The sequence below is a fragment of the Heterocephalus glaber genome, unplaced genomic scaffold (genome assembly GCF_053883595.1).
Source record: "Heterocephalus glaber isolate CG9 unplaced genomic scaffold, H.glaber_assembly_v1.0 deba00001523, whole genome shotgun sequence".
Classification (NCBI taxonomy): Eukaryota; Metazoa; Chordata; class Mammalia; order Rodentia; family Bathyergidae; genus Heterocephalus; species Heterocephalus glaber.
This window is the reverse complement of record NW_028258327.1, coordinates 19545553-19570467: the sequence shown is the minus strand read 5'-3', so window position 1 is coordinate 19570467 and position 24915 is coordinate 19545553. Positions and strand designations below refer to the sequence as shown.

Below are 24915 nucleotides of genomic sequence, written 5' to 3'. Positions count from 1 at the left end.
TCGAAGTTCGGAGTGATTGTGTCATGCCTTCTCTCTCCAACGCTTCTCCTCACTGGAGCAGGGGCTGCTGCTGTGTTGTTGGAGGGCTGTTGGGGCCTGGAATCATGAGGCTCGGAGGTGCGAGTTGCCCTGGTGGGCTGCTGCTGACCCTGGGCTGGCTGCTGCTGACCGGCCTTAGGTCCTCCAGTGGCACGAACGTCACCGCCCTTCAGGACATGGGTTTCACCCGCGAGGCTGAGGGCGTGGGCGAGGGCGAGGGCGAGGGCGAGGGCGAGAACGACGAGGACTACTACAACGAAGTGGTGGAGACCGAAGGCCCGACAGAGGCCGGAGATGATGGTGAGGGAAGAGGCTCCTTGCAGGGCTCACTGAGGCCCCTGTGGAGGGAAAAAGCCTGCTCTTTGTCCCAGACTAGAATTAGCCATGTTTCCCTCTGTAAAGCGCTCTCTTAGGCACCAGCCCCGAGTTTATCGATTCTGTGCATTTTAGGGCGTTGAAGAAGGATGTATACTTTTAAATACTACTTGGAGAAGGAGAAATATTTTTAAGGGGTGCAAGTAGCCTTCCATGCAGGGGAATCATCTTGACTATTACTGCAGTCATTTCCACTTTCTGTTGTAGTTTTTTTTTTGAAGTTACAAAGAGCTTGAAGTCCTGTGTTTGATGGAAACACAATGGAATTCATAATTCCCTTTACTGTGACACATCTAGACCAGTGTGCTGATGAAACTGTCCCAAAGCCACAAGTCAGCTTCAGGCAGCACCTACCATTCAGCACTTTTGCAGCAGGGTAGTATTTAATTTGTATGTTTAACTTCAAAGGAATGGTGGCAGTGAAAACACCTATCAAGGGATTCAACTAATGGCATTGTTAGGTAATAACGTATTAACCAAGGGAGAATGAACCTGTGCTTGGTACATAAATTTGCCTTCTACTGCTGGCTCATTAAGCAATAAAACTTGACAAGCTGTGGTACACGTTATATTGATTAGTAACTCACATGTTGGTAGGTAAAAGGTTAGTTGTAAGTCTTACCCCTTAAATGATTTAGCTGAAAATTTTAATATCCTTGACATTCTCCTGTCTCCTCAATCTATACATATAGAGTAGGTGCTGTGTCTGTCAGCTTTTCTTTTATTTCCTGATTACAGAGAGTAACCATCAGCAACAGAAAGAAACTATTTGAGGTTAATAGTGAGATTCAGGTTTGTATTGTCTTGATAACAGTATCTTCCAGAGAGCATGAATAGGTCCTTGACTTTGGAAATGTGAAAAACAAAATGACTAGAAAAGAAGCATGGTAGCTGTTGCTTCATTCTATCCTTTAAAGTAATAAAGTGAACAATTTTAGTATTAAACTTGTCACAGGATACTTCTAGCTGTAAAATGCTAAATATTATTTAGGCTAAACCCAAGTGATGGAGTTATAATACCTACAGTTCAAATGTAGGTAAGTTACTTATTCTCTGTGTCTCCAATTCCTCATCTGTAGACTTCAGGGAGTCCAGGTACCCTTTGGAATATCATATATACAATTTTATGCATAGGTGCATTTTTTGGAGAAATTGAGAATCCAGAACTGCAAAAAATTAGAAGTATCAGAGATCTGAAAATTTCCAAGATCAATGTTAAAATTTGTACAGCTTTTCTATCACTAATGGACCAGTAAAAAGTCATTACTACTTACTTAAGCTAGTAGACTCTTTAAATTTTCTTCACTTTTAAGTAATTTTCCAAATAATTTACAAAAATTAGAAAGGTCAGTGAAAACATCTTTGTTAGAAATTTTAGTAGAATTTAAATGTAAGCAAACCCCCAATTTTTATTCCATATATCATAGTTTTGAAGAGGTATGTGTTCTAACTGAACAAGTAATTTGAATGCAACTAAATTTTTGACTGTTAAGCATGAACCTAGAACATATTCATCATGTAAATACTGATTCCAGATTTCAAGTACATTGGTAATAGAGTCTAGTTTGTTTTTACTCTAGTTCTTTTTTTATTTGTGTTATGTCTCCCCCCCCACCCCCACCCCTGCCATCTAACTCAGGACTTTGCGCTTGCTGGGCAGGCACAGCAGCGCCACTGAGCTACATCCCTGGCCCTCCATTTGTATTGTCAAATACAAAGGCACATATTTTGTTGAAGAGAAGAATGCCATCTTTTGCTGCATAATTGCAAAATATTTTCATTTTTAGATTTATAAACACCAAGTGGAATGATTAGTTCAATATGTTTCATTCATTTTTACACCAGCTATCTTCTTTTAGTCACCTTTATATACACACCTGTCATCATGAATTACCCATTTATAAATCTTGTCAAGTAAATGTTGGTGGGTAAACACCATGAAAATGAAAAATACTGTCCACAGCCTTTTGGAAAAACAGTGTGATCTAGGTTATTGTCATAAAATACTTCAGGATCAAATCCTTCATTTTGAAAGATGTAACTGGATGAGAATACCATATATTCTTTTCATCCTTAGAAATACAATGTTCATTCATTGGATTTCAATGTAGTTCAATTCTTCAGTGTAGTTCAATTATTAAGTTAGAAAAAATTCATCCAGTATATTCATCTAAGATATCATCTATCACTGAGATTTTTTGCTTATAGTCAGTCTCACCATCATCATTATCTAAAGTGCACCTACCTTTCCTTGTTCATCTTCTGATTCATTCAATAATTGTGAAATGTTTTTCTCTGTCAATTCTATTCTCTTTCCCATTATAAGCAAAAGATGAAAAATTCTGAAATCTCAACATTGTTCATTGAAAACCAGAAACAGACTATAAGGAGAATGCCTCTAGATTTTTCACATATATTCCTGAAAGATAATGTGACACTTTGGGTAAAGAAATAAAAAATCAGAGACTGATGATAGCTATGGTTTATTTCAATTACGTCATATTTCTGGAAAACTCCAGTCATTCTTCAATTTTGTTTTTTTAATTATTTTAACAACATAGTGATGAAATAACATCATTATGGAAGATGAAATAAAATGTTTCAAGATAAGGGAAAAATCACAAAAATATTATGTTAGATTTAAACCTTAATGTCTTTTATACCTTATATACACTTTTAAATACCTTTAAAATATATTTTATGCCATTTATATAGAAAAAAGAATCAATAGACCCTTGCCTCTGAGATTGAACCCAGGGGCTTCCACATGCTAGGCAAGAGCTCCAACATGAAGCTACATTCCCAGCCCTTATCCATGGTTTGAATGTTCATTATATCTCATAATGTACCAGCTGAATGTATTCAGGCATTCAAAGCATAAAAATGTCAAATCAAATTTGATCACCATGATAGTCTGAATCATTTATTTAACAAAGTCAATATTAATTTACTTATATATCAAGTGGCTACTTCAAGGTACTACATTTGGTGCTTGCAAATACAGGATAAAGTGTTTATGAAGCTATTGAGCTTTTACAATCATCAAAATAAAAAATTCTTAGTAGTATATGAAACTATTAACTACAAAATGAGGTTGAATTGGGTAAAATTATATCTTAAGGATATTTATAGTGCTAAACAATTTATAGAATTCTTTCACACACTCTTATTTAGTATGAATCAGATGAGATAAATTCTTTTTCCAAATTTTATGAAGAGTTAACAGGGTCTGACAGAATTTAATTAAGTTGCTCAAACTCAAACAGCTAATTAGTGGTAGAGGCAGCTCTTTGGACTTCAAGTTTAATGTGCATTCCCATGTGATTTCTTGCCCTAAGATACAATGCCTTTTACAAATTATCTTTTAACACCTTGTTTTTTCTGCTGAGATTTCAGCCCTAATCTGTGCTATGAAGAGCTGGTTATGCACTGTAGCTAGTGGAATTCATGCCAAACTTTAGTATGGTTAGAAAAAAGGAAACATGATTTTGAACTAAGAATAACTTCTCAAGTTATTATATTCCTTGGTTATCTTGCTAAATAAAGTGTTAAAATAATTCTTGGAAATATTTAAATTTACCATCTTAACCTGGAGATGAGTAAACTTTTATAATTTTAATAAACACTTGGTATAAAGAATTTCTTTTTGGATGAAAATTACACACTTTATCCTTTTTACTTGTTTGGAAAATAAGAAACAGAAAAAAACAGTTCATGAAATTGAAAAGCTTTTTTGTGTGTTTTTCTTTCAAGTAGAATTTTAACTCACCATGTATTAACTGATGGAAAAAACACATTACATACAAGGTTGAAATACTTTCTTTTATTTCCTACTTTATGAACTCTTTAAAAGGGCTAGGTTTCTTTTAATTTAGATAACAGCAGTAGATGTATAAGAAATAGCTTTGTATCCCTCACCCCCAAGTAAGAAGGTTTTCACTTAGAAAAGTTTTTGTATGTAAGTAGAAGGGAACTATTAGAGAAGAGGACAGGAATGAGAGGAAGCGGGAAGGAAGAGCAAGGGGACAGGGGCATCAGAAATGATTGAAGCATGTTATATGGATGTGTGAATCTGACAAAATAAAGCTATTAGGCTGTACATTAATAAAATGCATAATAACAGGTTTATATGATTAAATAATGGATTTTATACTTTATATTTAGTTTTGAATAGGACAGTAGTCAAAGAAGTAGAATTTGGAATGTGTACAGTCACATGTGGTAAGTAGCACAAAGCAGGTGAATAACTTATATTGTAATTTGGGGGGAGGAAGGTAAAAACAGAATATGTGGCTATTATTTATTTGTAATTTGTATATTTTTATCTCTTACTACTTTCTGTATCTAATAACTATAATTTGCACACAACATTCAGCTAATTACTTCAAAAGTAAGATGTTTTCAGTTCATAACCCCTAAGTTTTATTTAAAGCCAACTGCCTATCACTTTTTGACACATAAGCTGTTTTCACAAAGGAAAAATTTCCCTATCTCACAGAAGTTCAGAAGATGAAAGATTTTCCAATGCATCTCACAGATGTGTTCCCATATACTGTGTTGGCAAATCTATCAAGAAATGTGCTTATTTGTAATATTCTCCATTTCTACAATTTTTATGTTAAATTTTGGGGAAAAGAGGTATTGTCTTTCTGGGGAAGATAATGATAAAAGAACATGACTTATTTTGATCATTTCAAGGATAGAAATTGTACATACAGACTCTTATATGAGGGTTGGATTAAAGTTACCAATGCTATAATAGATCAATAGTTCTCAAACATCTACCCTACCACAGAGTTTCTAACTAATACTATGGATGGGCCTAAGATTTTGCATTTCTAACAAGTTTACAGTGAAGCTGACCTCACTGGTTAAAGAAGCATCCATTGATAACCTCTGCTATGAACAAGGGTGCAAGGAAGACAATAGATAATTCACAATAAAATTAAATTTATCTTAAGTGGAACCTGCTTTGGAAAAAAATGATAGTGATGAGAAGGGATGGGAAATAATAACTAGAAGATAAGACAGACATTCCATCTAGATCAAATCAAATCTGATCCATCTAGATCTTCATCAAATGTATATCTGAATTGTTTTGATATAGCTTTTTTATTGTGGTAGAATATACCTAACAAAATTTACCACTTTAATCATTTTTAAACTCAGTAGCCCTAATTGAAACTCCATACCCATCAAACACTAACTGTCCACTGCCCTCTTTTCCCTTCTCCTGGCAACCACTACTCTTTCTATCTCTTGGGATAGTCTTTTGTACTTCAGTTATTTGCTTGTTTTTGCAGTGATGAGAATTGAACCTTGGGCCTTTGCACTGAGCTGCCAACCCTGGTCCTCACTAAGTCACTAATTGTCCAAGCTGAGCTCAAACTTGTGATCTTCCTGCCTCAGCATCCCATAGTGCTGGGATTTCAGGAATGCACCACTGTGCCCATCTTCTTAGGATAGTTTTAAACTTGATTTCTACCTTAACTTTATAGTAAGTCAAGAGACCAAATGAAGGGAAGGTGTGTAAAAACCTGTGATTATTCATTTACAGTTTATCTTTCTTTTGCTGCTTACTCAGGAAATTTTCATAGAGAATTGTTTTTATGATAGCTCCAGTAATTGATATTTTCTTTTATTATTTAAAGAAATTATATGTTTATTCACTTAACAAGTGATTTTGTGATTGTTCAAACATTTGTCTACTTAGTATCAGGAATTGTCATGGAGTGAACAAACCACACAATTTTTCTGACTTGAAAAAATGTATACTTTCATGGGGCAGATGGACAAATAAAAGATGTAATATTCAGATAGTAATGAATTCTAAGGAAAAAACTTAATATTTCATTTCTAAAATGTTAAAAATCTTTTCAGTTTAAAACAATTACATATATAGAAAAGACACATGCTTTAGTGAAAAAGCTATTTAAATCCTAAAACAATATTTTAGCAGTCAAAAAGTTTTATTCCAATCTCTGGTTCTACTTAGGATTTTTAGGTGTTACTTGGAACACCTCACACTTACATACATCTCAATGGACTGTATTTGGCTAAATAAATACACAAAATGCCTGCTTGGAGAATATTTATGCAGGTATCGTTCATAATTCAAATGGAGCCATACTGCAGCCATTCTCAGTCATCTCTTTTAATCAAAAGACACCTGTTCTCGTCCACCATTCCAGCCTCTTTTCCCATAGTGCTCAGGTCATACTCCTCTCCCTTACTATTTAGAGTGTGGTCCACAGAAGGGTGGTGCATTAGCATCAAAAAGGATCTTGTTAGAAATGCAGAATTAGACTTTCTCTAGATGGACTTGGTCAGAATTTCCATTTCAGTAAATCTTCAGGTGGTTTGAGAAATGTTTTTGTAACCTTCACAACCTCACTTCCCACCAAACAGTTCTATGGTTAAACACTCTTGGGAGATCTTGTGTATCACATACTTCACCAAATCAGATTTTTATTGGCTCTAAGAAGCACAGTTTACATGCTCCAAAAAGGAAAAATGCTTCCAATTTATGACATGACACAATTATAAATGTGTTCTGATTTTAAAGATGTTAAAATGCAAAAATTTTGCATCTTAGATCAGTGAAAGTTTATATGCAATAAACTATTAATTTGCTAGCATGTTAAAAAGTTTCTAAAAACTTATGTAGTAAAGAAACCCCTTTAACTTTATTTAATGTACCATTTTCAAATGTGTATGTGGTCATGAAATCCTTTTTCTTATGGTAACAACCAGAGAGGCTAGCGCTTTATGTAACTCACTTGGGAAAATTCTGTTTTATGAAACAATTCAGAATGAGAGACCTAAGAAAATTCTAAATGTCACTATTCTGAATTTAGGAATCTAATTTCTGAAATTAGGAGGAAAGAAGGAAGGAAGGGAGAGAGAGAGGAGAGAGTGGGAGGGAGAAGGAAATGAAGGAAAGAAAGGAAGGAAAGCACACCTGGATAGGAAAGTTAAAGTCCTCTGCAATTATTTTTTTCTTAACATTTGCCATTTCTTTCACCAAAGGTGTTGGTTTTAGAGAAGTTATATTAACAAATGGGTGTCCTGGAGGTGAATCCAAGTGCATTGTTCGGGTAGAAGAATGCCGTGGACCAGTAGATTGTGGCTGTGAGTGAATTCTATGTGGGAGGGTGACCAAATAAAAATTTACTCTGGGGAAATTTCCTTAACCTTAGATGGGTACAGGGTGGAAGGAGACAATCAATTGATGTGTTGAAAGAAAATTATACACATTTAATTTTCCTCTAAACACTTATAGTTCTGAGTAACTTTCTGCTTTTGTTTTACATTTTTTCAGTGATGTCTAAAATTTAATGAGTATATCTTTTATAACCCACTGAAGCCTCATTGTAGTTGGAGTTTGTGGTTGAGTCTGTCCAATAGTAAAACACCTTTGATGCTTTGGTCATGGCATTTTATCAGTAGATTGGTAAACTTTAAATTGAGAACTTTGACAGTTATTCTGTATCTATTATGCTATCCTGACATTTCAATATCTCTAATGAGGTTTCCTAACCAGTTAATTGGAAATCACAGCATAATAGATCACTAAATTGATCACCTCATCTTTTCACTACAATTTATTCTGCATTAAAATAGGGATCCATCCTCACCTGCTTATTTTGGTGACTTTATCTTTGCATTCATCACTCCACTCTGCTACACTCAAACGCCCAATTATAAGATTTTGTAGCTTCTAGCACATAATTGATATCTAAAAGCAAGTTTCTCTTTTTAAAATAACAGTATGTTTAAAGCAATTTATAATGTCCAACGGCATTCATGTATTTAATTTTTCTTTTTTTAGGGGGTCAACCAATTTCAGAAAGTCTTCAAAGTGTTAGACTGGCTTGCATTCATACATCTCCTGTAAATCGGTTCAAATATATATGGAAACGTCTAAGGCCAGACCAAGTATGTAATGAATATATGCAATCTGGTACTTTCTAGTGAGAGAAAATATTTATTTCCCAGTTCTTATGACTGACAGAAAACTCTCTTTAAAAGCATTTTCAAAAAATAAAGTTAAAAACTATACAGTTTTAATATTGGAATTCAAATGTTTTAATTATTTAGCGAGACAAATTTTATACATGTCTTAGGGTCAGATATAATTGGAACTTAACATTCGTTTTATATAAAATATTCTGTTTTGGAAGCAAGGTTTTCATTGGCTCATGGAGGAGTTATATAATAATAATTAACTAATATTAATTAAGGGCTTTTTAAGTGCCAAGCATATCCTGAATGCAGAATTTCTTTTAATACACATCACAACCCTGAAGTAATTTATAGTATTATACAATTTTACAGGTAAGTAATTGAGATATAGCAAGTAACTTGTTCACAGTTACACAGGAAGGAAGTGGTAGGGTTGAATTTGAAATCTGGGTTGTCTGACACTAAACTCCATTACACAACTATCTTACTAGCTAAAAGTCAGTGATTTTCCTTCTGTTAAAGAAAAGAAATTGTTTTCTGATCCTAAGTGCAGTGAAGACCATTGATAGCTTTCTTATTTTATTTTTTTTTAAAGCAACCTATCATACTTCCAAATGATTCGGCAATCCTGGAAGTACGAAGAGATGTTCACCCCCGGGCTTTTGAGTGTGACACTCTGGATAGCAATGAAGTGGTAGCATCTGTTAGATTCACAGTCTATACAGTAAATGGTAAGTGCCCAACAATGTTTGGTTTGCTTATTTCTCAAATGTTAAAGAACATCAAAGTCACCTGGAGAACTTGTTAAAGCACAGCTGTCTAACCAGCCCCACCTCTAGAGCTCGGGTTCAGTGGACCTGGGGTGGAGCTGGCAAATGGCGCTGGATCTCTAACAAGTTCCCAGATGACATTGCTGCTGCTGCCCCGGGGAACACACTTTGAGAACCACTGGTTTATATCACAGGAATTTCTCTATCAGGTAGTATTTCCTTTTTACAAAGTAGAGTCGGATATTGTTCACTTGGGGAAATTGGTCCTTTAAAGACTAGTTCTTTAACTTGAAATATGTTTTTGTATTTACTTCATTCAAAAAAGTGAAAATGGGTAAATGGAGTTTTCATGAATGCTTACAAAAATGCATGCATAGAAAAATAAATAAAATCAAGAAACAAAGTCAGAGCATTGCTCTAAAACCTATTTATTTGACAAAAATACTTTTTTGTTGATGCAAGAATACAGTTCTTAATGTATGTCGCAAAAGACAAATCTTGTTCTGAACATGATTTTATGTATTAGAAATTGTGCTTTCTTTGTGTGGTGGACTTGTCTGCAGCTCCTCTTAATTTAATCCATGGGATTCTCTGTATCCAGGTAATTATTTCTTTTTGTTCCGTTGCTCTTAACCATTTATAATGTTTTCATCTTTGTTGTTAGGAGTATGGGGGATTTGGCCTAAAGTTCTTTAAAGAGCCCAATCAAAGCTCTGAAGCCTTTTCCCAGGAAAAAACATCCCCATATACAAGTGTGCCAAAAGTTATGTACAATTTTAAGAGAATTTAAGTACCTCTTGAAGCTATTTCTGAACCCCAAGTAAAAAGCTTCCGTTGTAGTCTGGAGATACCACACAACATATACCCTTTGTTGACATGAAAAGAGGTCAAGTGATTTTAAAAAAATACACTTAGAAAGTTTACTTAAACTTTCTTTGATGTGCTAGTAATTAACAAGTAAAAATTTTGTGGTGAAAACTAATAACCACTCTTTTGTTGTAATATTGGGCATCATTAAAAGGATAATTTTGATAAAATACTTTTAAAAGGCAAAAAAGACCAAAACATCAAACTAAAATCATCTCAACTGGCCCTAGTTTATGATATTAAGGTATCTGGGTCATTCTTGAACTATGTTCCCAGTTGTTGTGTGCCTGGTAGGACTGTTTAGTAGTTAGCTCCTTTTATGACTAGAAAGGAATGTGTACTTGCTAGTGTGTAAGCTAAAAGATGGAACACAGACCTCAAAATTCCTTTCCTTTCTCAAGACAAAGTTGATTTCTTTATATTGTTGCAGCGCAGGGCTGGTGGAATAGTTCTGCTGTTTTAGTACAGATCCTCTGCTAGAGGCATCAGAGAAATCATGGCCTTACCAACATATCTTTTCCTGGCTTCTATTCCCTAGAACTATAAAACAATAAATTTCTGTTGTTTTAAGTCATCCAGTTTGTGACACTTTGTTATGTGGCCCCAGGAAATCAATACACACACGGGGTTTGTTTATCCAAAAATGAAGAGTACTGAAATCCAGCCTATTTTTCTTTTTTTAAATTCTCTTATTGGTACATTTTAGGTATACAATACATTTACATTTCTCATTGGGAACTTGTACCTTTACATGATGCATCTTGGTTCTTATTTTTTTCCCCATTCCCTGCACTACCTTTACCCCTCTATCTTTCCCTATTTACAAAGACTTTGTTTCCATTTTTTCCATTTCTCATAAGTTTTCCTTTCTCTTCTTTCCTTTCCCTTACCCCTCCTACTTCCCCTACCCCTTTGGACCTTTTCTTTCTATTTCACATTATCAATTATTTATTTTAATCACTGGTACATTTTAGGTATACAATATAATGACATTCATCATTGGAAACTTGCACCTTTACATAGTCTCTCTTGGTTCTTATTTTTCACCTTTGCCCAGCCCTCCCTTCAACCCCTCCAGGCCTCCTTATTTACAAAGATTTTGTTCCTATTTTTCCATTTTCTCATAATAATCCCATTCCCTTCTATCCTTTCCCCTAGCCCTCCCACTTCTTTCCCCTTTGCCCCTTTTTTCCCTATTTCACATTACCTATTATACATTTAGTCCTTATTTACACTTTCAGTTTCTCACACCAGAGAAATTATTTGGTATTTACACATGTGTCCTATTTATTTCACTTAAGAGTATTGCCTCAATGTGCATCCATTTAGCTATAAATGTCTCTAATTTCTCATTTTTTATGGCTGTGTAGTACTCCATTTTATTTTAAAAATCCCACATTTTCTTTATCCAGTCTCCAGTTGACGGACATTTGGGCTGTTTCCAAGTTTTGGCTATTATAAGCTCTGCTGCTATGAACATGGGTACACATACATCACTGTGGTATGATTCTTTTAATTCTTTGAGGATGATACCCAGCAATGGAATAGTGGGGTCAAATGGGACTTCCAGTCCTAGTTCTTTGAGGTATCTCCATACTGATTTCCACAGTGATTGCACCAGTCGACATTCCCACCAGCAGTGGAGCAGGGTTCCTCTTTCCTCACAGCCCCTCCAGCATTTGTTCTTGGTTGATTTCATGATAGCAGCCATTCTTTCTGGAGTGAAGTGGAATCTCAGCATTGTTTTCATTTACATCTCTCAAATGAGCAGTGATGTTGAACATTTTTTCATGTATTTATTTGCTATTTCTACTTCTTTGTCTGAGAAATGTCTGTTCATTTCAGATGCCCATTTTCAGATTGGGTCTTTAAATTTGGGAAGTCTGATCTTTTAAAGTTCTTTACAGATTCGAGATAGTAGGCCTTTGTCTGAGAAACAGCAGGTGAAGATTTTTTCCCACATTGTGGGTTGTCTCTTCACACTGCTGGTGGTTTCTCTTGCTGTGTTGCAGAAGCTTTTTAATAAGAAGTGATCCCACTTGTTGATTGTTTGTGCTAGTTCATGGGCAACTGAGGTTTTGTTCACAAAATCTTTTCCTACGCCAATATCTTCAAGAGTTCTACCTAACCTCTTTTTCAGTCGGATCAGCATTTCTATTTTAATATTTAGATCTTTCATCCATTTTGATTTTAGTTTAGTGCATGATGAGAGATACAGATCTAGTTTTAATCTTTGGCAAGTTGAAGCCCAATTTTTCCAGCACCATTTATTAAAGAGGCTATCTTTCCTCCAGTGAGGGTATTTGGCTCCTTTGTCAAAGATGAGATGGCTGAGTGTGTCTGGAGTTGTTTCTTCATCTTCTAATCTGTTCCATTAGTCCTCAGGTCTGTTTCTTTGCCAGTACTGTTTTTATCACAGTAGCTTTGTAGTATAGTTTCAAGTTGGGGGATGTGATACCCCCTGCCATGTCTCTGTTGCCTAGAATTCCTTTTGCTATTCTGGGTCTCTTCTTGTTCCAAATATATTTTTGGATTGTTTTCTCAAGGTCCATGAAGTATGCTGCTGGGATCTCAACTGGGATTGCATTGAATCTATATAGCAGTTTTGGAAGTATGGCCATTTTCACTATATTGATCCTTCCTACCCAGGAACAGGGGATGTCTGTCCATTTTCTGATATCATCTTCAATTTCTCTTTTCAGAGCGCTATAGTTTTCAGAGAAGAGGTCTTTGATTTCTTTTCTTAGGTTGATTCCTAGGTATTTCAGATTTTTGGATGCTATTGTGAAAGGAATTATTTGCCCTATTTCTCTCTCAGTGAGCCTGTTGTTCATGTAGAGGAAAGCTACTGACTTTTGTGTGTTGACCTTGTATCCAGCTACTTGACTGAATTTGGTTATGAAGTCTAGAAGGCTTTTGGTGGCGTTCTTGGAGTCTTCTATATAGAGTATCATGCCATCTACAAATAATGACAATTTGACTTCTTCATTTCCTATCTTTACTGATTTTATTTCTTTCTCTTGTCTAATTGCCATGGCTAATGTTTCTAAAACTATATTGAACACGAGTGGTGATAGTGGACATCCTTGTCTTGTTCCTGATTTTAGTGTGAAGGATTTCAGTTTTTGACCATTTAGTATGATATTGGCTGTTGGTTTTTCATAGATAGCTTTCATCGGATTGAGGTAGAGACCATGTATTCCAATTTTTTGTAGGGTCTTTATCATAAATGCATGTTGGATTTTGTCAAATGCTTTTTCTGCATCTATGGAGATAATCATATGGTTTTTGTCCTTGGCTCTATTGATATAGTGTATTACATTGATTGATTTGCGTATGTTGAGCCATCCCTGCATCCTTGGGATGAATCCCACTTGATCAGGGTGTATGATCTTCTTCATTCTATTTGCCAGTATCTTATTAAGGATTTTTGCATCTATGTTCATTAGTGAAATTGGCCTATCCTTCTCTTTTTCAGTTGGGTCTTTCTCTGCTTTGGGGATCAAGGTGATGCTTGCTTCCAGGAATGAATTTGGGAGTATTGCTTCCCTTTCAATTTCATTGAAGAGTTTCAACAGTAGTGGCAGTAGTTCCTCTCTAAATGTCTTGTAGAATTCAGCAGTAAAGCCATCAGGGCCCAGGCTTTTCTTAGTTGATAAGCTTTTAATTACATTTTCAATTTCATTGGTTGATATTGGGTTGTTCAGAATTTTTAGGTCATCTTCTTCGTTCAAGTTTGGTAATTCATATGTATCTAGGAGTCTGTCCATTTCTTCTGTGTTGTCCATCCTATTGGCATATAGGTTCTGGAAGTAGGTATTGATGATCCTCTGGATTTCTGCTGGGTCTGTTGTAATTAATTTCACCCTTTTCATTCCTAATTGCATGGATTGGGCCTTTTCTTTCCTTTTTCTGACAAGGTTGGCTAACGGTTTGTCAATTTTGTTGATTCTTTCGAAGAACCAACTCTTGGCTTCATTGATTTTTTGTATCATTCTCTTAGTGTCCATTGCATTGATTTCTCCTCTGATCTTTATAATTTCCTCCCTTGTATGAGCTTTGGGGTTGTCCTTTTCTTCTTTTTCTAGAATCTTAGGTGCAGCATCAGGTTGTTTAATTGGGATCATTCTGTTTTCCTAATATGTGTATTCACTGCTATGAATTTCCTTCGTAAGACTGCTCTCATTGTGACCCACAGATTCGGATATGTTGTATTGTCATTGTTACTTAAGTGAAGGAACTGTCTGATTTCTTCTTTAATTTCCTCTGTGACCCATTGGTTATTCAGAAGTGTGTTGTTCAATATCCACGTGTTTATGAAATTTTTTGAGTTTCTTTTGCTATGGATCTCCAATTTCATTGCACTATGATCTGATAATATACAGGGGATAACTTCAATTCCTTTGCACTTACTTAAACATGTTCTATGTGTGAGTATGTGGTCTATTTTTGAGAATGACCCATGTGCAGCTGAGAAGAATGTGTATTCTGATTTTGTGGGGTGGAAGACTCAGTAAACATCTGTTAAGTTCATTTGTTCAAGAGTTCAATTGAGTTCTAGTATTTCATTACTTATTTTTAGTCTAGTTGATCTATCTATTTGTGACAGTGGGGTGTTGGGGTCCCCCTCTACAATTGTATTAGTGCATATATGACTTTTCATGTCTGTTAGTATTTGTATTATATAATTGGGTGCACTAGTGTTTGGTGCATAGATATTTATGATTGTCATCTCTTCCTCTTGGCTTCTTCCCTTTACAAGGATATAGTGTCCTTCTTCGTCTCTCTTAATCAGTGTTGGTTTGAAATCTACTTGATCTGCAAAGAGGATAGCTACTCCTGCTTTTTTTCGGGTTCCTGTCACATGGAGTATTGTTTTCCACCCTTTAACTTTCAGTCTATGAGTTTCCTTTTGAATTAAGTGTGTTTCTTGGATGCAGCATATTGTTGGATTTTGCTTCTTGACCCATTCTGCCAGTCTATTTCTTTTGATTGGTGAATTGAGACCTTTAACATTGATGGTTATAACTGAAACGTATGGACTTGTCATTGCCATGACTTTTTCTTTTTGTTGGGTTCTCTCCCTTTACATTTAATTTCTTGTCATGCCAGATGGGTACATTCTGCTTTGCTTCCTGGGGTTGTGATCCTCAATGTCTGTTCCTAGGATATTATTTAAAATTCTTTGGAGTGCTGCTTTGGTATTCAGGAAGTTTCTAAGGTGCTCTTTGTCATGAAAGTATCTTATTTCTCCATCCATTTTGAAAGATAGTTTTGCAGGGTACATCAATCTGGGTTGGAGGCTGTTTTCTTTTAGGGCTTGGAATATGTCACTCCAAGCTCTTCTTGCCTTGGTGGTTTATGTTGAGAAGTCTGCTGTGATTCTGATGGGCTTTCCTTTGTATGTGATTTGTTTCTTTTCTCTGACTGCTTGGAGAACTTTGTTCTTCTGTTGTGTTTCTGGAATCTTAACAATTATATGCCTATGTGTAGATTGTTTTTGATCAAAGCTATTTGGAGACCTATATGCCTCACTTATCTGTATGTCAAGCTCTTTTCCCCTACTTGGGAAGTTTTCTGCCATTATTTCTGTGAAGAGATTTTTTATGTCATCTGCACTCTCTCCTGTTTCTTCATTGAGCCCAATCAGTCTTATGTTATTCTTTTTTGCATCATCTAGCAGCTGCTGGATTGATTTCTCATGTTCCCTTATAATTTTGAAGCAATTTTTCTTTTCCTGGTCACTAATTGCAATCTTATCTTCTCTATCTGAAATTCTGTCCTCACATTGGCTCATTCTGCTGTGTAGACTTGCAGTGGAGGTTTTCATGTCCTGGAAATCTATTTGCATCTGTTTTATGGATTCCATTTGTTTCTTATGTTGGTATTCCATCATGTTCCTCAGCTCCTCTCTAGATTTATTAATCATGTCTTGCACTAGGTGCACAATTTCTCCTGTTATCTGAGAAATTATTTCTGATTTCATTTTTTCCAGATCCCCTTTTGTTGCCAGTTCAGTGGTTGAGTATCAGAGTGTTCCATGTCATTTCCCTTTGGGGTTGCTGTAGGTGATCTGGAAGTCTGGTTTTGAGACTTATTTACATGTTTTCTCATTTCAACTGGGCCAGGGGGCTGTTAGCACCTGCACGGATTACCTCCTCTGAGCTGGGTGAGGTGGGACAGGGGCCGGGAGCAGCGGTAGGGATGGTGGCCCCAAAGCCCTTTCCTGTGGGCTGGGAGCAGCGGGAGAGATGGTTGCCAGGAAACCCCTTCCTCTGGACCAGGAGCAGTGGGATGGTGCCTCAGGAGCCCCTCCCTCTGGGCCGGGAGTGGTGGGAGGGATGCTGGCCCGGAAGCCCCTTCCTCTGTGCCAGGCGCAGCGGGACAGAAGGTGGCCCAAAAGCCCTTTCCTCTGGGCTGGGAGCAGCGGGAGGGATGGTGACAGGGAAGCCCCTTCCTCTGGACCAGGAGCAGTGGGACGATGGCTCAGAAGCCCCTACCTCTGGGCTGGGAACAGTGGGACTCAGTACCTTGGTCTGGTGGTCTGGTGTCCTCTGCATCTTTGTAGTGTGGAATCAGGTGGCTGCCTGTCTGCAGTGGAGTAATTTGGTGTCTTCCGTGCAACTCACGACCTTGGTAGGGCATGGGCAGACCTACCTGTCTGCAGAGGGCTGATTCGGCGTGTGTTCCCCGCGACTGGGGACCTCAGTAGGGTGTGGGCAGACCTGCCTATCTGCAGCGGGGTGATTCAGCATCTTCTGCATGACTCAGGACCTTGGTAGGGCATGCACAGACCTGTCTGTCTGCAGTGGGCTGATTCGGCGTGTTCTGTGCGACTCATTACCTATGTATGGCATGGGCAGACCTGCCTGTCTGCAGCGGGCTGATTCGGCATGTTCTGTGCAACTCAGGACCTAGGTAGGGCATGGGCAGACCTGCCTGCCTGAAGCGGGGTGATTCGGCGTCTTCTGCGAGACCGCTTCATTAATTTTTTGTATCATTCTCTTAGTCTCCATTGCATTGATTTCTCCTCTGATCTTTATAATTTCCTCCCTTGTATGATGTTTGGGTTTGTCCTGCTCTTATTTTTCTAGAAGTTTGAGGTTCAGCATCAGGTTGTTTAATTGGGCTCACTCTGTTTTCCTAATATGCGTATTCACTGCTGTGAATTTCCCTTGTAAGACTGCTTTCATTGTGTCCCATAGATTCCGATATGTTGTATTGTCATTGTCATTTAATTGAAGGAACTGTCTGATTTCCTCTTTAATTTCCTCTGTGACCCATTGGTTATTCAAAAGTGTGTTGTTCAATTTCCATGTGTTTATGAAATTTTTGCAGTTTCTTTTTCTATGGATCTCCAATTTCATCAGACTATGGTCTGATAATATACAGGGGATAACTTCATTTCCGTTACATTTACTTAAACAATGTCTATGAGCGAGTATGTGGTCTATTTTGGAGAACGACCATGTGCAGCTGAAAAGAATGTGTATTCTGAGTTTGTGGTATGGAACATTCTGTAAACATCTGTTAAGTTCACTTGTTCCAGAGTTTGATTGAGTTCTAGTATTTCATTACTTATTTTTTGTCTAGTTCATCTATTTGTGACAGTGTGGTATTGAGGTCCCCCACTACGATTGTATTTGTGCATATATGACTTTTCATGTCTGTTAGTATTTATTTTATATAGTTCGGCACACTAGTGTTTGGTGCATAGATATTTATGATTGTCATCTCTTCCTCTTGGATTCTTCCCTTTACAAGGATATAGTGTCCTTCTTTGTCTCTCTTAATCAGTGTTGGTTTGAAATCTACTTCATCTGCAAAGAGGATAGCTACTTCTGCTTTTTCTCAGGTTCCTTTCACATGGAGTATTGTTTTCCACCCTTTAACTTTCAGTCTATGAGTTTCATTTCGAATTAAGTATGTTTCTTGTGTGCATCATATTGTTGGATCTTGCTTCTTGACCCATTCTGCCAGTCTATGTCTTTGGAATGGTGAATTGAGAACATAAACATTGATGGTTATAACTGATACATATTGAGTTATCATTGTCATGGCTTTTTCTTTTTGTTGGATTCTCCCCCTTTACATTTAATTTCTTGTCACTCCTGATGGCTTCATTCTGCTGTGCTTCCTGGGGATGTGATCCTCATTGTCTGTTCCTAGGATATTGTCTAAAATTTTGGGGGTGCTGGTTTGGTATTCATGAAGTTTCTAAGGTGCTCTTTGTCATGAAAATATCTTATTTCTCCATCCATTTTGAAAGATAGTTTTGCAGGGTACATCAATCTTGGTTGGATGCTCTTTTCCTTTAGGGCTTGGAATATGTCACTCCAAGCTCTTCTTGTCTTGAGGGTTTGCATTGAGTAGTCTGCTGTGATTCTGATGGGTTTTCCTTTGTATGTGATTTGTTTTTTTTCTCTAACTGTTTGTAGAACTTTGTTCTCCTGTTGGGTTTCTGAAATATCTTAACAATTATATGCCTATGTGTAGATTTTTTTTGATCAAGGCTAGTTGGAGTCTTATATGCCGCCCTTATCTGTATGTCAAGCCCATTTCCCCTGCTTGGGAAGTTTTCTGGCATTACTTCTGTGAACAGTTTTTTTTTTTTTATGTCATTTGCACTCTCTCCTGTTTCTTTGTTGACTCCAATCAGTCTTATGCTATTCTTTGCATCGTTTAACGTCTGCTGGAGTGATTTCTCATGGTCCTTTACAATTTTGAAGCAATTTTTCTTTTCCTGGTCACTAATTGCAATCTTATCTTCTCTATCTGAAATTCTGTCCTCACATTGGCTCATTCTGCTGTGAAGACTTTCAGTGGAGTTTTTGATCTCCTGGAATTCTGTTTGCATCTGTTTTATGGATTCCATTTGTTTCCTATGTTTGGAATCCATCATGTTCCTCAGCTCTTCTCCAGATTTATTAATCATGTCTTGCATTATGAGCACCATCTCTGCTGTTATATGAGAAATTATTTCTGATTTTTTTTTTCTAGTTCCTCTTTTGTTGCCATTTCAGGGAGTTCAGGTGGTTGAGTATCAGAGTGTTCCATCTCATTTCCCTTAGGGGCTGCTATAGGTGATCTGGAAGTTTGGTTTTGAGACTTGTTTATGTGTCTTCTCATTTTAACAGGGGAGGCGAGTGCTGTTGGTGCCCCCATGGCTCACCTCCTCTGGGCTGGGAGCAGTGGAATGGCTGCCCTGGAAGCCCCTTTTTCTGGGCTAGGCTTGGTGGAATGGTCCCCAGGAAGGCCTTTCCTCTGGGCTGGCCATGCTGGAACCTCAGCCTGTTTTTTTTTTTTTAGGAAAATTTTAATGGGAAATGCAGTAGTTTGGATGTTTTGTTTTGTTTTTTCTTCAGTACTTATGATTGAACCCAGGGTCTTCTCACAATTTCTTAGAAAACTAAGCATACATTTATCCTATGGCAATTCCACTGTTAAGTATTTATCCAAGAGTACTGAAAGTAAATGTTGTCAAGATGACTTGTGCAGGAATGTTCACGGTACTTTCTATGTGATATCCCACATCTAGAACAACCGAAGTCCCCATCAGTGGGAGAATAATCTGCAATATACTATTCAGAATAAAAAGGACAAGCTAGAGTCATATCTAACAATATGGTGAATCTCTAAAACATTGTGCTAAGAAGGAAAAATCATTTTAATGTAGAAGAGCACGTAGTATATTTTCCTATTCATATGAAATTGTAGAGCAGGAAGAACTAATCTATGCTTGAAAAGAAAATCAGGATAGTAGTTGCATTTGGAGGATGAAGCAGGGATTAACTGGGACAGGGCTCAAGAGAATTTCCTAGGGTTTAATGATATTCTGTCTTGATCAGCATTGGATTACATATGTATGTTTGGATTTACCAAACCTAAGCAAATGTACACTTAAAATCTTTGTGCAGTTCATTACATGTAGGTTGTATTGCAAAGAAAAAATGTAAGCCATTGCTGTACTCCAGGTAATAATAGCCCTGCTGATGAATTTTGGGAAACTGTGTAAATGTTTGCAAACTGTATGGGAATTCATGAAAAATTAAGTGAATTGATGGATTTATAGAGGACTGGATGAATAAAGAAATTGCAAAATACTGCATTAATGGGATAGATAGGTGGTAGTGATATGCATGTCCATTGTCAAGTTCTTTCAACATTTTTCTGTGTTTAAAAAATATTTTAAACATGCAGAGAAATTTCACTAAGAATTTTCTTTCTTCTAATGGTTTTTGTATTTTTCTACATTTTTTTCAAATATAAACTTTCCACTAAGATACTCATTTCTTTATTTTTAGTGGAAATAATTCTGTTTGTTTTCTTTAGAAATGCAGATGAGATCAAGCCAACCAGACATTGATATAGCCCTAGTATTTGTGCTGACCATAGAAGTCATTGCCTGTATATTCATAATCTTCATATTGATCTTCATAATTATAAAGTGGTAGGTGAATCGCTAGGCTGTATTGTCACTTTCGACATCCTCTTCCTCATCCCCTCCCTTACCAGTAAACTGCAAAATGCTGTCTATAATGTCCCCTAAATGTATCTTGAATCTGTCCAACTCCTTTTATTGGTCCTGTGACCATTCTAGTTTGGGCTACTTCCTCTCTCTCTCTCTCTCTCTCATCTCTCCCTTCTTTTCCCTTCCCTTCCCTTCCCTGTCCTTCCTTCCTTCCTTCCTTCCTTCCTTCCCTCCTTCCTTCCTTCTTTCCTGTCTTTCTATTTCTGGTGGTACTAGAGATTGAACCCTAGGCCTTCACACTAAGCTACATCTTCAGCCCCCTTTTTAATTCAATTTAATTTAATTTTTATTTTGAGATAGTGTCTCGTTAAATCACTAAGTTGCCTAGACTGGGCTTGAACTTGTGATCCTCAGGCCTCAGTCTCGCAGGGTGCTGGGATTATAAGCATGTACCACCACACCCAGTCAATGCTTTTTTTTTCTCCTGTACTGGGGATCAAACTAAGGACCTTGTGCTTGCAAGGCAGGTGTGGAGCCACTGAGCTAAATCTCGGCAAGTGGATGCTTTTTAAAACAATCACATGAGGGCCAGGGATTTAGCTCAGTGGTTCCGGCACCCGGCTCGAAAGTGCAAGGTCCCAAGTTCTATCCCCGGTACCAAAATCAAACAAACAAATAAAACAATTGCATGGCTTTTAAGAGAGAGATTTTAAGTGAAATTTTTATGGTACAAAGCCATTGCTAAAATAAAAAATAGTTTATTAAATGAATATTTGTGTTGTCCAGTTATAGTTCTCACAATGATAAAATTTGGTTATTGAAATGTACCGACTGGTTTTTATGAAAATAGAATGTCTGTATGAGAATAACACCTTGGTAAGTCTAAGGGTTCATTGACTATCACAATGAAGCAGATACATCACAAACTAAAATTGTATTGCAGATAAAAGGCAATTCTATATATATGTTGTATATAATGTTAATATCACATATAATGTAAACATGAAAGTAAATAGATAATATAAATATGTAGTAGGTAAATATATTTACTTTTTATATACTGTGAATATGAATCTCATTAGTTTTTGTCTTATTTCATATTTTTGTTTTTTGTTTTTTCCCTCAGGGTGGTATTGAAAGCATCCTGGGGAGGAAAGGGCTCCAGAGCTGAGATTCTTTCTGACGTGAGTTCTATGAAATACAAAGATTCAACTTCTCTTGACCAGGCACCAGCAGAAATACCCAGACTGGAAGACAATACATTAAGTGAGTGGAATGAAGAAAATATGGATGGTGTAAGCTGAACCAAAAGATTTTAGAGCTATCAGATTCATTATTATAAAAATAAAATATTTACCAAAATGCTTCAATAATGCTTCAATAATGTTGCAATAAATTTGCCACAGTCTGGAGATATACAGTGTGAAGGCAAGCCTGTTTTAATTAGTGCATCTTTGTGTCGGTTATCAAAAGTTACTTTTAATTTGTTCTCAACATTTATTATTTGAAGCAATAGTATGGGGGCATTTATCTAAATGTAGACATAAATGTTCTTGATTACTTTGATCACTTCTATAGTCATTCGCCTTTTCTGTCTTCAATAAGAAAAATGCAATGCAGAGGATGCCTTGGATATTAGACTTTCTCCCTCCCAGGAGCAATGGATCAAATTTGCTAAAGCAAATCACACTTTAGATCCTCTGCAGGCATGTGACAAAAAGCATCATTTGTAAGACATGAAACAGTAATAATAACCAAGACTTAGTAACCACTATGTCCTAAACACTGCTTAAGTCATTTTATATGTATTAGGTTATTTAATTATGGTTGTATAAAAGAAATATATAAGGTAGAACTGGAGATGAACTTGGAAGTGGCTGAGAAAATGATACAAATTTAACAGCCTGTTTTTCTCACAGAAACAGTGAATTAAAATTGACTCTCGAATGACCTTTGATAAGCACCTTTATTGTGCTTTTTATGCAGGTGATAACATCTGAGAACCTGTATTTATTTCTGAGCCTAATCATTGCCTTTTTTTGTATGGTCCTTAGGTGATACACTTATGACCAGCTATCAAACAAGATGCCAAGACAGATAATTTGATTCAGTAGACTTCATCAGAGTTAATTTTCAGAGGTTAGGATAGGAGCACAAAACACATTTGATTTTTTTCTGTTTAGATGAGTCCTATGCCAACTTTATTACTATTATTATGAGACTTATCTGATGATAGTATTAACTCTCTATACACCTGTGCAGAAGATACTGTAACTAGGCATTTATGATATATAGTACCTCTCTCTAGCAGTCTAGAAATAGGCTGTGTTATAAAATTATCCATGTTTCTGTTATATAATATTTGTATTTGAGAGAGGCAATGAGGAAATGGCTGGAAAATCATTTTATTATCTGTTGTGGGAAATCCACTGGAGATTATAAGTGAAGAGACATTGTTTTCATAATATCCTCCAAAACACTCCCCCAGTAAATGTTTAAAAAAACAAGCCTTCCAATTCTTCCTGAGTATGGTCATGCAACTTTAGTAACAGACGCTAAAAATTCTTTAATAGTAACTATCAATCCTTGTAATTAAGATCATGAACAGCAGTGGGTCCCAACTGTACTTTAATAAACATCAGTGTTCAGAGTGTTCAGTTGGGTTAGCAGGATTAGTTTGTCCTTAGTGGTGCTAATACACTGTTTCTGGCTGTCTACGTTCCAGGTGCAGGCTAGGATAGTATTTCATTAACCCCTTAGTGTTGGGAAGGGCCATGTGGCTAGTTCTAGCCAATGAATTATGAGCCCAAATTCCAAAGCTATGTGTGACTCTGAGATGAGAAGCCTCACCTTCTCTTTAACAGAGCAACCCAAATGCTTAGATGGCAGCTGCTTTGACACCGTGGCTCCCAGAAGGACTGTGCAGCACAGGATCTCCAATCAATCACTAGTAGATATTCAACATGAAGAAGAAATAGACTTTGTTATTTTAAGCCATTGAGGTTTAGACGTTGTTTGAAACGACAGCTTTATGAAGATTATCCTGAATGACACATACGTCTTTTTGAAAAATAAGTTTTCATGGTCAAATAAGTTGAACCTTCTTTACTGCAGGACTTGTCAAAATCATCAGTGGGTTAAATACCTGTTGACTTTCCAAGAAGGATGTAGATTCAGTATTTCTCAAATTTATTGGTGTGTGGGAAGGAAAATCAAATTATGCTTATATGTTAATAGTGTACTCTACACTCTTTTTTTTGGTACTGGGGATCAAACTCAGGACCTTGTACTTGCAAGACAGGCACGGCACCACTGGGCTAAATCCCAAGCCCATACTGTACACTTTTGAGCAGGGCTATTCCTGATAGGGTCTGCTTATGAGGAGCCAGGGCTCAGTGAGTTAGTCTTTCACAATGTGTAACACACAGCAAATCAGCCATATACCTTGACAATAGTAGCACTTTCCCTTAGACCTATAGGTGTAACTAGATATTCTACTGTAGTCCCAACTTAATGGCCTTTCCATTATACTCCCAAGAGCAGGGCCTTCTCTCAAGAGGTGTGGTACTGTGACCACATTGCTTAGATTAAAATAATAACACATCTTATTTGTAAAGCAAATTATATCATGTTCCTGGTCTCTATGAAATCACTCCAGGCTCATGAAGAGCTCTTGGTATTTGCCACTCGGTTAGGAGATCCTTCCTTGTCATGGTCCATGAAGTTTTCATTGTACACAACTAAATGTCAACAGAGTCACTTCCTTCTCCAGCCTGAACAGGCAAGAGAGTCATCATCTAGCTCCTCTCTTCTCCTGAATTACAGGCTGAATTTTTTTCTGGTTACTTTTCTGATCACCAAAATATTCTCAGGGACAGTCTTGAGTTTTGCATTTGCTTTCAGAAGGTAAATAAATTCAAGCAATAATGTGCAAGAGGTAACAAAAACTATAGAGTTTAAAAAATGATTACAGTAAAAGACATATTGCCATTAATCTCCCTCTTTCTTTGAACACATTTATTCCATCATTCTTGCCACTTTCTGAAGCAGTTCGGGAAGTTCTCTTTCATGAGTATCTTTCCAAGGTTTGAACAAAATTATGGTGAATCCTGCTGTCAAATGCCATCTAATGGAAAAACAGATTCATAAAAACATTATGGAGTGTCCTCAATCAGCTTGTTTACCAGATCTGGCACCATGCAGCTTCTGGATCTTCCTCAAAGTCAAAATGACCATGAAAGATAAATGTTTTGAATTAATTCAGGAGACTGAGGCAGCCACAACAGTGCAATTAAAGACACTCACAAAAGAACTTCCAGAACCACTTCAGAAAGTGGCAAAAACAATACGATAAGTGTGTTCAAAGTGATGGTGGAGTATTGTGAAGGGGGTTAGTTGCACTGTGTCTTTTACATTTTAAAAATTTAA

General features: G+C 36.8%; 1 protein-coding gene across 1 annotated transcript; it reads left to right on the top strand.

Moving 5' to 3' along the window:
- Positions 1 to 21901, top strand: Spaca1 (sperm acrosome associated 1). Its single transcript, XM_004860304.3, has 7 exons — positions 1 to 339; positions 4579 to 4635; positions 7444 to 7545; positions 8246 to 8352; positions 8975 to 9110; positions 20349 to 20466; positions 21614 to 21901. Exons 1-7 carry the CDS (start codon positions 24 to 26, stop codon positions 21789 to 21791), a joined length of 1014 nt encoding a protein of 337 aa, XP_004860361.2. The 5' UTR covers positions 1 to 23; the 3' UTR covers positions 21792 to 21901.
- Positions 21902 to 24915: the final 3014 nt, after the last annotated feature.

Coding starts and splice junctions, on each gene's coding strand:
- Spaca1 (XM_004860304.3), top strand. CDS start 24: ATGCCTTCTCTCTCCAACGCTTCTCCTCACTGGAGCAGGGGCTGCTGC. Junction 7,546..8,245: donor TGGACCAGTAGATTGTGGCT/GTGAGTGAATTC, acceptor TTCTTTTTTTAG/GGGGTCAACCAATTTCAGAA. Junction 9,111..20,348: donor CACAGTCTATACAGTAAATG/GTAAGTGCCCAA, acceptor TGTTTTCTTTAG/AAATGCAGATGAGATCAAGC.